This window comes from Mytilus galloprovincialis, chromosome 13, assembly GCF_965363235.1.
Source record: "Mytilus galloprovincialis chromosome 13, xbMytGall1.hap1.1, whole genome shotgun sequence".
In the NCBI taxonomy this organism is placed as follows: Eukaryota; Metazoa; Mollusca; class Bivalvia; order Mytilida; family Mytilidae; genus Mytilus; species Mytilus galloprovincialis.
The window spans coordinates 36,983,415-37,000,951 of NC_134850.1; the positions used below are offsets into that span (position 1 = coordinate 36,983,415).

The following is a 17,537-nucleotide window of genomic DNA, read 5'->3' on the forward strand; positions in this document are numbered from 1 at the left end:
TATAATAGTGAATAATTATCTAATATGAAAGATGATTAATTAAATCATTCACTATCAGATGGAATATAACATCAAAATCTAAGACACTTTACAAATACATACACTTAATTCATTCATTGTAACATACAGTATCTTAAAATTAAATACACACATATAATATGACATATTTACTTTTTTAAATTAAATGTTAAGAATCTTTTTTAAATATCTTTCATATCTTTTTAAAATATAACAGGAATTATAACGCCATGAAAAGGTAATTCATTGTCATGCAGTTTTAATTCATTACTTCAAATGATTTAAATGTCAACTTTAATTTAACAAAAACATCTGACAGGAATTTCTACAAGAGTTCTTTTACCAACATACTACAATTTTACAGAAGAAAATTATACTAATGTGCCTCTGATTTTAATACTGTATCTACTTTTACAGGAAAACTTGTATATTGTTTTCTCCTTCTATTAGAACATGTCTTATTTGCCCAATACTGAAAAATAACTAAAATAGTACTTGGCAATGGAAATAAACATAACATTCATCACAATATTAATGGATTTAACACTAAGTGAAAAATCAACACACAATAAATAAATAAGAACATAAAAAGTCAACACAATTTTGGATGAAACTACAAATAATTAAACAATAAAAAGTAATGAATTCCTGCTTCTTTTTGTTATTTCTCTGAAATTTAGAATTTAACACACAGTTCATAAAAAAAAAGTTGATAGACTAGAGGATAGTGTCTATAACAGGATTAGAGCTAATATTCTAATGCTTGTAGAGTTAAACTTTGGTTGACTGCTTGCTGTGTTTGTAAAAAATACTTTCTCAAGCTTTAATTTGTTATTAAGATTGCCATTTTCAATCAATATATTTAGGCATAGATAAACCTCTATATACTATATTTATATTTGATTGGACATTGTCCTTATAACAATTGTCCAATATACAAACACAGCAAGCAAGCACACCAAAGTTTTACTCTACAGGCATTAGGAAATTAGCTGTAACAGAAGAGAATACATTCATCCTTCCTCACAGCCTTGTTCTTATGGACTCTACCATGCCATCACCTTAGTCTGTGAGATGTTGAATGGAATTATGATACAATGAAATGACAAACTAATAGTCACTAACATCATTTGTTATAAACTACTTTTCCTGTGTCTTCTTTTCCTTGATATTTTTTCTTCCCATGTGAAAATGGTAAATATTTATATTTCAACATATGCTGCAAAAAGAAAATGTAAGACATTAATTGAATATTTGACAACTCAAATGTTTTGCTTCATTACATTTGACTAACCTATTGTAAAAAATAAATATTAATTGTCTCTTGGTGAAGAAATTTTCTTGAAATATCTTGAAACATATTTGTTTACATTTTTACACTACTATCTTGTGATTTGCAAGGAAGAATTATTAAAGTCTATAAAAGTTGAATTAGTTCTTCTGTTTTTAGAAATAAAACATACAAGATCACCCCCAGTTTTTAGCCAGGTTCGTGTCGCTTAGTCTTTTAGGTTTCTATGTTGTGTCTTGTGTACTATTGTTTGTCAGTTTGTCTTTTTCTTTATAAGTCTTGACATTGTCAGTTTATTTTTGACCTGTGAGTTTGAATGTCCCTCTGGTATCTTTTACCTCTCTTTCTTAACAGCTTTTCATTTAAAAAAATAAATAAATTTCACTGGTGTGGATTATTTTAAAATACACAGCTGGTTGTGGAAAACAGATAGTCTTATACAAATGTATATGTGTAATTTTTTTTTAACTTTCTTAATTCAAATACAAATTTTACTCTTACCTTAATTTGTCTTTTCATGGTAATAACAAATAATAAAATGAAGTACATCACTAATATAGGCCAGAATACTGGTATATTTAATGCATCAAAACATGTACATAGCATCGCAACGGTGATGGATTTTACAGCACTATACCTGAAAAACACAAAAAGATAAAAATATAATAATATAAATAATTTATTAATAAAAGTTTTATATTAGGTAAATATCTTTTCCAAATAGCATATTAACAAGAAAACATGTGCATACCATTTCTTCACAAAGATCCTACACAGCTTTAATATCAAATGTTTGCAGAATAAGCAAGAAAACTAGACATGGAAATGAACAGAATTCTTTGACTGTATCTACAAATTAATTTGGCACAACTTCTACACCCAGTTACTCAATGACAATTGTAAACGGGCTCTAGGTTGTGCATTTCTCACTGAAAACCATTTTTGTTACTCTTGACACAAGTTCAATAACTTTTGAAAAATTAATTACCAAAATCCTTAAATTGGAAAAATTCACTTTCATTATCTTTTAATCGTTAATAACAATGTATAAAATTGTTCACAACTCTTTCCTATTAATCTTTAAAAAAAAAAAACAACATCTAATGAAAAAGCAACATGTTTATTTGACACCCTAAAATGTATCAAATTTTATAATAAAAAACAAATTGTTCATCATAACATTAAGACAGGTGGCTTAAAATTAGTTCCAGAGATCCCCAACACTTGGGACTATGACTGACAAATTTAAGGTCCACCTTTGAAAAAAATTACGGTCAGATGTTAAGATTTTCATTTCTAAATTAAAGACATGTTTGCAGATCAAGCAGGGGAAACTGACAAAGAAAGTTCAGAATCCTTTTTCTACCTGCATTTACTTTTGCACAGTTTTTTAAAATCCACTTACTTTATAAAGATGCAAGTGGATTAGAGGCTGTGCCTGTCACTTTTTTTTTCTTCTTTTTTAAATTATTCACAACTTTCGCTAGATATACTTAACCATGAAAAGATATAATGTTATGCCTCTATAGTTAGATGGGCAGATGATTTAAATATGGTGTTTGTTGGATTGTTTCTCATGGTTGAAAATATTATTTGACAGGCATGAATATCCCACAAGACCCACAATGTTTTGAACTTGTATGCTAAAGTAAGAGAAATAGGTTCTAGATAGCACATTCACACATTTTCTAACCAAATATCAATCAAAGAAATAATATCCACTGTTTGCAGAATAAGCAAGAAAACTAGACATGGAAATGAACAGAATTCTTTGACTGTATCTACAAATTAATTTAGCACAACTTCTACACCCAGTTGCTCAATGCAAATTGTAAATGGGCTCTAGGTTGTGCATTTCTCTCAAAACAATTCTATCATTCTTGACAATAAAAGTCATGTAGTGTCTTGTAGATAATTGTCTCTTGAAGAAATTGCTTTGACAGACATTGATCCCATTTAAGAGCTGGACATTTATGCAAATTCATAGGTGAAAAAAGTTAATTAATTAGCTCATTAACATTTTTTAGGAAATATAATACACATATAAAATCAACTGTTTGCAGAATAAGCAAGAAAACTAGACATGGAAATGAACAGAATTCTTTGACTGTATCTACAAATTAATTTGGCACAACTTCTACACCCAGTTACTCAATGACAATTGTAAACGGGCTCTAGGTTGTGCATTTCTCACTGAAAACCATTTTTGTTACTCTTGACATAAGTTCAATAACTTTTGAAAAATTCATTACCAAAATCCTCAAATTGAAAGAGATTTTTTCTTTTATTATTTGTTAATCGTTAACAACAATGTATAAAATTGTTCACAACTCTTTCCTATTAATCTTTAAAAAAAAAAAAAAAAAAAACATCTAATGAAAAAGCAACATGTTTATTTGACACCTTAAAATGTATCAAATTTTATAATGAAAAATAAATTGTTCATCATAACATTAAGACAGGTGGCTTAAAATAAGTTCCAGAGATCCACAACACTTGGGACTGATAAAATTAAGGTCACTTTTGAAAAAATTAAAGGTTAAAGGTCAGATGTTTAGATTTTCATTTCTAGATTAAAGACATGTTTGCAGATCAAGCAGGGGAAACTGACAAAGAAAGTTCAGAATCCTTTTTCTACCTGCATTTACTTTTGCACAGTTTTTAAAATCCACTTACTTTTATAAAGATGCAAGTGAATAAGAGGCTGTGCCTGTGTGTAACTTGTGTTTTTTTATTATTATTATTCACAATTTTCACTAGATATAATTAAATAGGAGACAGCAAACTGTTAAGACTTCATATCAACAGGGAAATGATTTTAGTGAAGTGTTGTCTTTTGTCTCACATATTTACATTGTATCAGTGAGGGAAAAAATCTGGATGTCACATTCATATATTTTTTAATAAATAAAATCATACACAGAAATAATATCAAATGTTTGCAGAATAAGCAAGAAAACTAGACATGGAAATGAACAGAATTCTTTGACTGTATCTACAAATTAATTTAGTACAACTTCTACACCCAGTTACTCAATACAAATTGTAAATGGGCTCTAGGTTGTGCAGAACTCTACTCACAAACTGTTATGAAGTTTTATCAAAAACTTGAGCATTACTTTTTTAAATCATCAAATTGGAAAAGGTGCTATTTAATAATAACTTGTGACAATAAAAAAAACTTTGAAATTGGTTTTTTTAAGACATCAACATCACAAAACGTTTACTTCACCTGAAATGGTATATCTACAGGGTTTTTGTTTTCTAAATAAAAGTTTGTTTGTAGATCAAGCAAGGAATATGAACAATAAGTTTTCAAAATCCTTTTTCTACCTGCAGTTACTTTTGCAAAGTTTTTAAAATCCACTGACTTTGGAAAAAGAAAGTAGATTAGAGGCTGTGCTTATTATGCATGTACAATATTTTTAATTGAATATATGAAAAGAAGATGTGGTATGATTGGCAATGAGACAACTATTCACAATAGACCAAATGACACAGGAATTAACAACTATAGGTTACTGAATGGCTCTATAAAGTATAAGTAAGAAAAAAGTCTAGATATCACAATCACAGCTTTTCTTAGCAATGATCATACGGATATATTATCAACTGTTTGCAGAATAAGCAAGAAAACTAGACATGGAAATGAACAGAATTCTTTGACTGTATCTACAAATTAATTTGGCACAACTTCTACACCCAGTTACTCAATGCAAATTGTAAATGGGCTCTAGGTTGTGCACTACTAACACAAATACTTTTATGAATAGTTTTGGTAATAAATGTATAACTCAGGAGTAACTTTTTTAATTATCAATTTGGAAAAGGTACTATTATTATTACTTGTGACAATCAAAAACTTTGAAATTGGTTAGTTTAAGACATCACTGCAAAACACTAACTTCAACTGAAATGGTATATATTTGAAGAGGCTATTTTAAATATAAGTTTGTTTGCAGATCAAGCAAGGAATATGAACAAGATACTTCCAAAATCCTTTTTCTACCGGCAGTTACTTTTGCAAAGTTTTTAAAATCCACTTATTCAGAAAATATGCAAGTAGATTAGAGGCTGTGCTTAAAACTTAATCATCAATTTATAATAATATTTCTAAGCTATCCACATCAATAGGAGCCGAGAAGTTAAAGTGAAGTGTTGGGTTTTTATTGCATTGTTTAAGACATTGCTTTCACAGACATAAATACCAAATAAGGACATTTTTTTTCTTCGATATATAAAGTATTAGTGAGAAAAAATCAGAAATAGATATAATACCAAATGTTTGCAGAATAAGCAAGAAAACTACACATGGAAATGAACAGAATTCTTTGACTGTATCTACAAATTAATTTGGCACAACTTCTACACCCAGTTACTCAATGCAAATTGTAAATGGGCTCTAGGTTGTGCATTTCTCACTAATCACCATTTTAATACTTCTGCAAAATATTTTTATTGAAAGATTTTTATTTTCAAATTGAAGGCATGTCTGCAGATCAAGCAAGGAATATGAACAAAGTTAGTTCAAAGTCCTTTTTCTACCTGCAGTTACTTTTGCAAAGTTTTTAAAATCCACTTACTGAGGAAAATATTCAAGTGGATTAGAGGCTGTGCTTAAATCTTAATTGTCAACTCATTTAAATTTTCTAAGCTATTCATATCAATTGGAGCAGAGAAGTTAAAGTGAAGTGTTGGGTTTTTATTGCATTGCTAAGACATTGCTTTCACAGACATGAATACGAAATAAGGACCACAATTTTTTGGGGATATATAACGTAATAGCAAGAATCAGAAATAGATATAATACCAAATGTTTGCAGAATAAGCAAGAAAACTAGACATGGATTATGAACAGAATTCTTTGACTGTATCTACAAATTAATTTAGCACAACTTCTACACCCAGTTACTCAATGCAAATTGTAAATGGGCTCTAGGTTGTGCTTCATAATTATTTTTTTTTTATTATTCTCGACTGAAAATGTGCTATAACTTTACAATAACTAATTTTGAAGTATCAAATTTGTAAGCTTACCATTATAAATTGCAGTGTACTCCCAGGGTCTTTTAGCATCATGGTAATGTGATGTTATAATCTTAAATATGATGCTATCTGAAGTGGTTTTCTTATAGATTATGTTATGGATGTGATGCTATATTTTTGTAATTAAGATAGTATTTCAATTTCCCCTGTTAACCAGGATGCTAAATGAAATATCTGGGGAGAACACTGATTATTGTGACATTTCAAAATATAGGAAATTGCATGTTTTTGACAATAAAAGTCCCATAACTTCCTACTTCTAATTTGAAATCGTCTAATAAAAATAGGTATTTTCTATGACTCTATAAATTGTGAAAAAAAAATGTTTTTTCATGCTTTAAAGAACATGAAGAAAGAACTATTCATTCAAAAATAATATAATTGTTCAACAACAATTACAATTTTAAATATTCCATCAAATAAAAAGATCTTTTTTCACAATCAACATGTATGATAATTAGGTTAACTTTTTCCTCTAAATCTGCATGTCCACAAAAATTGTACAATATTTTAATTGAATGATTTTTATTTTCTACATTAAGGCATGTCTGCAGATCAAGCAAGGATTATGAACAAAGTTAGTTCAAAGTCCTTTTTCTACCTGCAATTGATTTTGCAAAGTTTTTAAAATCCACTTACTCAGGAAAATATACAAGGGGATTAGAGGCTATGCTTAAAACTGAATTGTCATTTTATTCAAAAGCTATCCACATCAATAGGAGCAGAGAAGTTTAGTGAAGTGATGGGTTTTGTTGCATTGTTGAAGACATTGCTTTCACAGACATGAATACCAAAAATTAGGACCACAAACTTTTCGATATATAAAGTATTAGTGAGAAAAAAATCAGAAATAGATATAATACCAAATATTTGCAGAATAAGCAAGAAAACTAGACATGGAAATGAACAGAATTCTTTGACTGTATCTACAAATTAATTTAGCACAACTTCTACACCCAGTTACTCAATGCAAATTGTAAATGGGCTCTAGGTTGTGCTCTATAATTTAAATCTATTTTTAATTATTTTCAACAGAAAAAGTGCTTAAACTTTATAATAACTAACTTTTCAAAATATCAAATTTGTAAACATACCATTATAATTGTGATATTTCAAAATATAGGAAATTGCATATTTTAGACAATCAAAAGTCCCAAAACTTTCTATTTCTAATTTGAAATCAATAAAATAAAAAAGCAGGTATTTTCTATGACACTATAAATAAAATTGTTAAAAAAAATGTGTTATCATGTTATAAAGAAAGAACTGTTCATTCAAAAATAATATAATCCCCAACAATTCAAAAATTCAAATATTTCATCAAATAAAAAGATCTTTTTCAATATTCAACATGTTTGATTATTGGGTTCATTTCTTCCTATGAATCTGCATATCCACAAAAATAGTACAATATTTATAATTGAAAGATTGCATTATTTTCAAACTGAAGGCATGTCTGCAGATCAAGCAAGGAATATGAACAAAGTGAGTTCAAAGTCCTTTTTCTACCTGCAGTTACTTTTGCAAAGTTTTTAAAATCCACTTACTCAGGAAAATATGCAAGTGGATTAGAGGCTGTGCTTTAAACTTAAGTGTCAATTTATTCTAATGTTTCTAAGCTATCAACATCAATAGGAGCAGAAGTTTAGTGAAGTGTTGGGTTTTATTGCATTGTTGAAGACATTAATGCTTTCACAGAAATGAATACCAAATAAGGACCACAATTTATTTTGATATATAAAGTATAAGTGAGAAAACAAGAATGTGTCCTCAGTACACGAATGCCCCACTCGCACTATCATTTTCCATGTTCAGTGGACCGTGAAATTGGGGTAAAAACTCTAATTTGGCATTAAAATTAGAAAGATCATATCATAGGGGACATGTGTACTAAGTTTGAAGTCGATTGGACTTAAACTTCATCAAAAACTACCTTGACCAAAAACTTTAACCTGAAGCGGGACAGACGGACGGACGGACGAACGGACGCACAGACCAGAAAACATAATGCCCCTCTACTATCGTAGGTGGGGCATAAAAATCAGAAATAGATATAATACTAAATGTTTGCAGAATAAGCAAGAAAACTAGACATGGAAATGAACAGAATTCTTTGACTGTATCTACAAATTAATTTAGCACAATTTCTACACCCAGTTTCTCAATGCAAATTGTAAATGGGCTCTAGGTTGTGCATTACTCTCAAAATCATTCTGGACAAAAAACCTGAATAACTTATTTTCAAAATATCAAATTGAAAAGATGACTGTATAATACCACACAATCAAAAGTGAAAACCATATGAAATTGCCTATTTTTTATAATCAAAATCCTATAACTCTTTACTATCAATCTGAAAAATATTTAAATAAAAAACTTTGTCTTTCAGGGACCTAAAATTGTTTAAAATTAGTAAAAATAAACAATTTATTTTAAAGTTTTTTTGAAATATATATAGTCTCAAAACTCTTACACCAGCAACTTCAAATCATTACAAATAGTTTTATAATGGGTTTTTTTAAATAAGAAAAACAATCATTCAAAAAAATTGAGTATATATTTAATATCCCAGTTTGTAAAACAGAAAGAGTTTTTGAACACTTATTTACTTGACAACTGATAGCATTGTCACCGACAATACCACTATTCTAATATTCATTACAGAATACATATTATGCTAAGCAATTTTTGTTTTTCAAATTAAATAAATGTTTGCAGATCAAGCAAGGGAAATGGACAAAGTATGTTCAAACCCCTTTTTCTATTGCACAGTTTTTAAAATCCCCTTAATTGTAAAAAGATACAAGTGGATAAGAGGCTGTGCTGACATGGCTAACATGTAAATATAAGAAGCTTTTTATAATACACAACTTCTACAAGCTTTATGTTGGTAATGTTTAGAAAAAAAAGAAACTGCTATGGCCTCCATATTGAGAAGGTATAATTTTTAAAGACATCAATATTACAATTAAATGTAAATCACACTTATAAAATATATGAAAGCATCTTTAAAATGTGTTTAACTTATGCACTATAAACTGCAAGTTTAATTTCAGTACAAAAACAGTATTTATGAATATAAATTTACAATCAAAACATTCATTTAAATCATGTCAGTACAAAACAGGCTACTAAGTATCCTTGTAGAATTATGATTCACCTTCAGCAGTAGTGTGATGCTAAAAAAAAATATGATTGTTTTTTCCTTGCATCTGAAATCATTTCTGGATGAAATTTTTTGAAGAAATACTTTCAGATGTCTTGGTTATTTGTGTTCTTGGGTTACTGTCTAATCAAAAGATACCCTTCATTTCAAAATCTTTTACCATGTTTTTTAACAGGAATAATTTCTGATTGTTTCAATGTGTTGTGAGATTCTAATGAAAGTTTAATAGCTAGCTCATTTACATATATTTTTTTAGTATGAATCATAAATTGATATTGTATGCAGAATAAGCAAGAAAACTAGACATGAAAATGAACAGAATTCTTTGACTGTATCTACAAATTAATTTGGCACAACTTCTACACCCAGTTACTCAATGCAAATTGTAAATGGGCTCTAGGTTGTGCATAACTCACTAAAAAGACACTTTTATTATTCTTAACTGTAAAAGTCATTTGATCTCTTCTGGATAGTTGTCTCTTTAGCAGTCATTTCACAAATATCTCTATTAACAATAGCAATATTCCTTACCAAAATTTAAATTCTGGTAATCTTCTCATAAAAGGTTTAAATTCTTCATTTGACTTTGTTGGTAATGAAGGACCATCCTCTGAAAGTAAAAAAAATAAATAATCAAATCATAGCTGCAGAAAATTCTAAGATAGATGTGCCTGTCAAACATGAAATGTTGTGAAGAATGATTTTTAACTCTAAATTTCATGTTTAAATTTCAAAAATCATTGGGTAGTTTACTGCTTTCAGTAGATGATTTATTGATACACAGGGTTTTTTTTCTTCATATTACTCCATGGCTTTGTTCTTCAATTCACAGTTGAGGCATGACTTGTCAGTTTTTAAATTCCCACTCAAACCAAGTGAGGGGTTGTCTTAAAATATGAGGTGTGGGAGTTTTGGTTTGAGGTCAAGGTCTCGCTTTGACTTTTAGATGAAGAAAAGCCAATAAAGCATTGCACCTTGTATTTTTGTGTATTTTGATGTGTTCATTCTCATTACATGTGAGGGACAAATTCCTTCATCCTTTACCATGTTTCTTTTGTAACATGTAATCATTGTAACACTTTCTATGATGTTTGCGCTTATATTTAAATGAAATTGTCATATTGAGTTGTTTCCTTACCTTCATCATCCATTATAGCTGGATCAACTTGTGGCGTTAAGAAAGCTATGAATAAATTGAGTAAGTATATTCCTAAGGCATATGTGATTATATACCACCCCTGAAAATAAAGTCCAACATTTGTTATTTAGATAGAGGTTGTTAATGTAGAAATAATGTTTAACAAATCATATAACCATGTATCAAGTAATGCGTATATAGTTTTATTTTATCCATACAAAACTTCAATATCTGAAGAACAATTTACAAAGGATTTTTACAACTTTTCTACAACTCAAAACTGTTTATTTATCTTTTTCAAGACAAGTGAAACCAGCAAGCTCTTGATATCATTGATATGTACCTGATTATGATTGGTATTGAGTAGTGCTGTGTACAAGTAAAGCATGTGAGTTGTAAGTTACATTTATGTATTTCGTCAAGTTTATAGTCATTAATGCACATGTACAGCACATGATTTGTTGGTGTATCTTTATTTGATGTAAATGTAGTATTGTGTTTAATCTGATTTCTGTACAATATATTTTGTCTGAAGGAGTGCTCTATATATTAAGATACAGAAGTCACTGCCTGGTGGATCAGAGTGTTGTATGAAGCATGCAGTCATGCACTACGTTTTGTTTTTAGACCAGTTTAATTCCAATTGAGGGATGAGTTTACTTTCTATAATTTTTACATGTAAAATTGTTCTCTTTTTATGTTTGTGATAGATGTTTTAATAAATGTCTTATTATCTTGTAAGTCGTCTTTGACTGGAATCTTTTTACTTAATTTTAGGTTCTTTTGACTTTTTGTATAAAGATATTGTAACGGATGGTGACACTTTAATGAAATAAGAAACAAAATATTTATCTAATCAAATTAATTCAGTCCCAGCCAATTCTCTTGTTTTCTAATTGGTTGGTATATAATCTTACACATTTAAATCATACCTGTAAAAAGTATACTCTTACACTATACAGCAAAAACCATACAACTAAGAATATCCATCTAGCTGCCAAATGAGGAGTGGCTTTATCTAAATAGCCTTGCTGGATCTGAAAATAAAAATATTTAAAAATATATCTAAATGACATTAAAATTTATTGTATTTTTCAGATAATTCCTCTAATACATGTATGTATCACTTCATTTTGTTCTCTTTAGATTTATTTATTGAAATGTTAAGCAGTCTACCCTATTTTAACATCATTTCCTAACACATAATTAGTTGATCATGTTAATAGCCCTGTGATTTAGGAATGAAGAACAAAGAACTGTTTTTTTTTATATGCACAGGTCAAATGTATATATAATAATAAATTTTGTATCATGAGTCACTTTACAAGCAAACCTGTCTGTTTAAATAAGATTGCTGATTTTTTTTATGAACACAATCCCTTTTGTTTTGTTTGTACTTAATATGTACAATCCTTACTTATGGATGTGTAAAGAACTCTGTGTCTCCCAATGGTATCATATCACAATGGTGCCATATGAAAAGATGTATAAATGCTGTTAAATGTATGTGTATTTCAGAGAAACTGTACAGTTCCATTTGGAAATACCAGGAGAGCACTGATAGCAATCATAAGATGCAGTGGGTCATTAGTATATATTTCCTCAGATAGAATTTTCATATCCTTTGACAAAATGAGATTCTACCATGCTTTTCTTTTTAAATACAATAAAAACTGATGGTCACATGCTCTTATTTCAAGCTTTTAATTCATGCAAAACTTGCAGATTATTCACGAATTTGTGAATCAAAAAGAAATCAACGAGATAGAATTTTAGAATTAAATATGAGAAAAGATGGGTATTAAAATATGCTTTTAGAAAGTACTATAAAGGAAAATTGGTGTCACCAACATTGTTTCCTTGCTACAAGAAAAAAAATTCTTTACCATTCCTTTAAAAAAGTACATCCGATTTCCAGCTCGTTACACAAACTGTCAATATTTCCATTATAACCAAAAGTACATCTGATTTCCAGCTGGTTACACAAACTGTCAATATTTTCATTTATAACCAAAAGTACATCTGATTTCCGACACAAAAGCTACATCTCAAATATTCATCTAACTGTTACTACTTACCTCCCCTATTCTTTTAAAAAACATAGTAACTGCACCAGGCTGTGAAGGTGGGGTATCAATGGCCTCCATAATTTTACCTGAAAAGATATATTTTTTTAATATAAATAGCTGTTGATATGATGGGCATTTTTTTTCTTAACTGCAGAAGGTGTATATGTAAAAATAAACTAAGTCGGAATACAACTTTGTGATGGTCCCTCTCAGGTAACAACTGGTTTGTATTGTATTGATTGTCCTTGATTGACATGGACAATATATATCAATACATCTATAGGGGAGTTAAAGGTAATGACTGAGTGGACAGTATCAAATGCAATTCAAGTGTTTGTTTATTTATATACCTTCTGCAGGAAAGAAAACATGCCCATCAAAATAAAAAAAAAATGTTTTTATCTTTCTGATATGTAATATATATTTGACTTTTTTATATCTAGTTGATACCAGGCCTTAAAACTTTCCAAACTACACAGGTAAATCTGTAAACATGTATTTGTCCATTTGTTATGATTAACCTTAATTGTGAGTTCGTCTTCGACCTACGGGTACAATTATATCCGATTTGTTTTGCTCTTATTAGTTATCAAAAGTACCAGGATTATAATTTAGTTCGCCAGACGCGCGTTTCGTCTACATAAGACTCATCAGTGACGCTCATATCAAAATAGTTATAAAGCCAAACAATACAAAGTTGAAGAGCATAGAGGATCCAAAATTCCAAAAGTTGTGCCAAATACGGCTACGATAATCTATTCCTGGGACAAGAAAATCCTTAGTTTTTCGAAAAATTCAAAGTTTTGTATCACGAAATTTATAAAAATGATCACATAATTGATAATCATGTCAACACCGAAAAGTAAACATGGACAGTCTATACTAACATGCTAATAATTGATATAGAGTGGGTCTCATTGGGGTCTAAGTGTGACAAGGAATTGACGATTTTTAGTAAGAGTGACACATGAAATTCAAATTATTATACCGTGAATGAAGTCTAGACGGACACTGGAAATTACAAAATAAATGAGAATTGCTTATGTACATAGTGTAAGCGCCTGTGGGATACAGTTATCTGACAAAACAGTAAGCGGTATCCAGGATCAGATCCCCACCCCCACCCAATACACATTATTGCCAATCCCTGCTGACCCCGAATCGGTCCCGCTCAAACTATTGATGTCATACAACAATCATTTTTTCATTGTGGCCTCATGACAAAGTTAAAATTCAACAGGAACCTGTGTGATGTCCAGTAAAGGTGGACAAATTGCGATAAGGTGTATGAGGCCCTCCCTAGACTGTCCCTGAGGTAGCCCCAGATTACTATGATGTCCAACAGCTGTTTTGCCAGACAAGCTGGGGACGTTGGAGGTCAGAGCTCGTCCAATGTAAAAAAGTTGATATTTTGCATATTAATTTGCGTATTGATATGATACGCTAATTACTAAATTTTACCTGGGGAAAAGATTATGACTTTGTTTACCACCCCAAGCTAATCAATGGTTACAACTGGTGTCATAATCTGTTGTTATAGGTAATCCGTTTATCGGATGGGTCATTAATGATCATCAACATTAATTCGTTCAAATAGAATCGGTCAGTCGGCAATTATCTTTGAAGAAATGTGCATACAACAACTTGGGCACAATTTGCGATGTTTACCGTAGTTTCATGGAAGAAACGTAATGACAGAAAGTTGGAAAACCATTATAAACTCGTTGAAGACATTGTTTTACTTGTTTTCTGTAAAATAAACAGAAAATTCAGACGTATTTGTCATTGACTGCCTTCATTTTTGATACGAAAATAACAAAATCGGCCGCCATATTGTGATCATATTTACATCATATTTACGTACTGTTTATAATCCTCCAAAGAAGGAGCACACCCGAATAAAGAAAGATAACTCAATCTGATTTTTTTCCTAGCATTGAGTAACCCATTTACATATTCTAAAATGTGTCTCCATACTTCTTGCTTAAGAATATATATGTTTAGGTATTTATTTTGAGTTATGGGAAAAGTTAAAGAGGGTCTTAGTAGAGTGTTGGTAGGGTGCCTTGGTCATCTTTTTCTGTATTCTTTATTTTTGATACTATTTTTCACTGTTGCTTTATATCCTAAAATTGTGAATTTACTGAGCACAGCTGTTTTGTGCTGTATTGCCATCAAGCACAGCAGGGGTAGAAAGGTGAAACTGGTAAAATGTGGTAGACCATAGAAACAGTATGAAACAGATCTCCTTTCAAAACATACTGCATATAAAGTTCAACTGTGCCAAGCAATGATAAAAAAACAAGCTGCTTGACAAGTTTTTCAGCCTTAAAAGTAGAAAGATAGAGTTCTATATGGGCTAAAGATGTTGTTCTTGTATAACCTGTGATTCAACGAATGAACACAAATGTTTGATTAACATCTTTTATTAAAATATGCCCTTTTCATATTATCATATCGCACGTTAAATGCCCTTTTTCAGGATTGGCACCCTGCCCTTTTGAAAACCTAGCTGGAACACTGTAACAGTGTTCTCCCCAGGCCCTTAAAGGACCACGGGCCCGCGATGTATAATTTTCTGCCGCGGTGGTATCGTTCTTGCCGCGATGTATAATTTTTTTCTGTGGTGCTAAAGTTTTCGGTAAAAAAATCGTATTAAAATCGGTAAAGTTTCAGATGACTTCAACTTTACATCAAAATTGACTAGTTCTAACCAGTTTAATCCAGTATTGACAAGATGATTGTTTACACCACGTGATCGATTTACCTGTTGAGGTTAACCTTGATGATTGGATTTAATCGATGTACATGATTCTTTTGTGTTTTAATTAATTAAGAGATCATAATTTAAATAACAGACTTGTGAGGGACAAGCAGACATTTGTTAATGAACCCTATTACGCCAGTCCAAATAATTTGCCTTTTTGGAATTAATTGTGGAGTTACTTCCCCTGATTTTGCTAATTACAAATAAATGCTCCTCACATATAATTTCTCATTGCAAATAAAAATAAAGTACAAATTGAATGCAAAATTATATTAGAATGTTACATTAAGGATGAAAACATTCTTAGAACATACCAACAAAAATGTTTTGCAAATTATTTTTGAGAATCATACCATTATTGATGCACAGACATATTATAATAAATAGGTAATTTATACAATGTTAAAAATAATCGACTGTAACAGGTCCAAAAAGCCTACTGCCACAACTCTAATACATTCCCACTCAGGACTAAAGCTAGGGATGAACCTTGTGAATAGTAAACTCTTTTAAAGTGCTCTCCATGTCTGTAACAAAGTATTAATCATAAAAACAAATTTGTTGTTGTCTAAAAGAATCAGATCTAAAACTATGGAAAATAGCTTTTAATTTACTGAAGGTTCTGTATCAAAAATCTTGTTCAAAGTTCATTGTTATGGGGAATGTGTAGTGTAACTACAAGTATTGGGACAAAATGGCTTGATCAAAATATAAGAAGTGACTTTAGCTTAAAGACTAATTGTGCTTTCTTTTATTTATTCTTCAAAGATATTAAAGTATACAAACTGTTTATTAATTTACTTTTTCTACCAATAATTTTCTGACCCAAAGTCCTACAACACAGTTCCACAGTAAACAAAACAAAGGCAAACAGGTAATGACAAAAAGTAACAAGAAAAAAATAAGCGACCCAAGCGACACAAAATACTGTAAAATTCATTTCGTCACGCGTTACCCTGGTGCTATCCAAAAATCCTGGGGAGAACACTGCTGTAATCTCTCATATTCAGACAATTTTCACAGTGACCCACCAATTCTGGCATTTTAACTTTCATTTTGAGAGATTGTCATGTGATCACGAGAAAAAAAGTCTGGCACTACAGACTATGGGAGATGATGTATGCATATGACCCTAGGTCAATATGAATACATAATCTAACACCTCGTTCATTAACAATGCAAGTAATGTAAATGTCCGAGAGCTTCCAAATATTATCGTGGTTGGTACTGAATTCTTAATACTGATCTCCTTTAAAGAAGGCGAAAAATCGTGGTTGGATACTAAATGCTTAATACCGATCTCCTATAAAGGAGGTGAAAAAAGCATAAAAATATTTGCATATTTGAGTCTCGAGGTTGCGAAGCCAAAGTCTCTCGTAACTTGACGTCCATTTGGAAAATAAAAGTAAACATGTCTGAATCGATGGGTCACTGTGAAAACTGATACCCAATTTATATAATTCATTATTTCCAAGGCAGTTAGTCCGCACAAGAAGCGACAAACTCATCTATTTTGGACGGGCAAATATCCACTTTTTGATACGGGACAAGCTCGTACATCCCACGGCCCCAGGTTGTCTGGCAAAACAGCCGTTGGACGTCAGAGTAATCTTGGGCCATCCCTGAGGTAAAAAGTTAATTCATTTGTGTGTAATTTTTTGCAATTCGTTTTTAATATGGTCTTTAAAAGGAGGTCCGGCCAGTGAAATACCAAATAAGAAATGTCATAACAGTACTTTCTTTAGAAAAAAAATGGTTCATCAGTGTGCTTCTAGGAAACATAATTCCAAAAAAATTATTGGCAAAAAGGGATATGGTTATAATTTACGATATGCCGGTACCGTGTCTGTAGCAGTTGTTATTATATGTCTTACGTGCTTTTGTTTGGTATTTACCTGGACTAATTTTGTTATCTGGTTTAACCTTTCAAATTATTTCATAAATTATGTATTTGAATAGTCTAGAAATAGAGAATTTCGCATATTTAGCCACGTTGCATCCCCAGGTTCATGAACGAATGGATTCCACTTCACTTCCGTTAC

The 17,537-nt window shown here is 30.6% G+C and overlaps 1 protein-coding gene across 1 annotated transcript; it reads right to left on the minus strand.

The window, feature by feature from the left end:
• Positions 1–593: 593 nt before the first annotated feature.
• On the minus strand, positions 594–17,537 carry LOC143057575 (protein RER1-like). Its single transcript, XM_076230891.1, has 7 exons — positions 17,391–17,537; positions 12,738–12,814; positions 11,592–11,696; positions 10,660–10,759; positions 10,053–10,131; positions 1,811–1,946; positions 594–1,237 (listed from the first exon to the last, which is right to left on the minus strand). The coding sequence occupies exons 2-7, from the start codon at positions 12,804–12,806 to the stop codon at positions 1,145–1,147; spliced, it is 582 nt and encodes a 193-aa protein (XP_076087006.1). The 5' UTR covers positions 12,807–12,814; positions 17,391–17,537; the 3' UTR covers positions 594–1,144.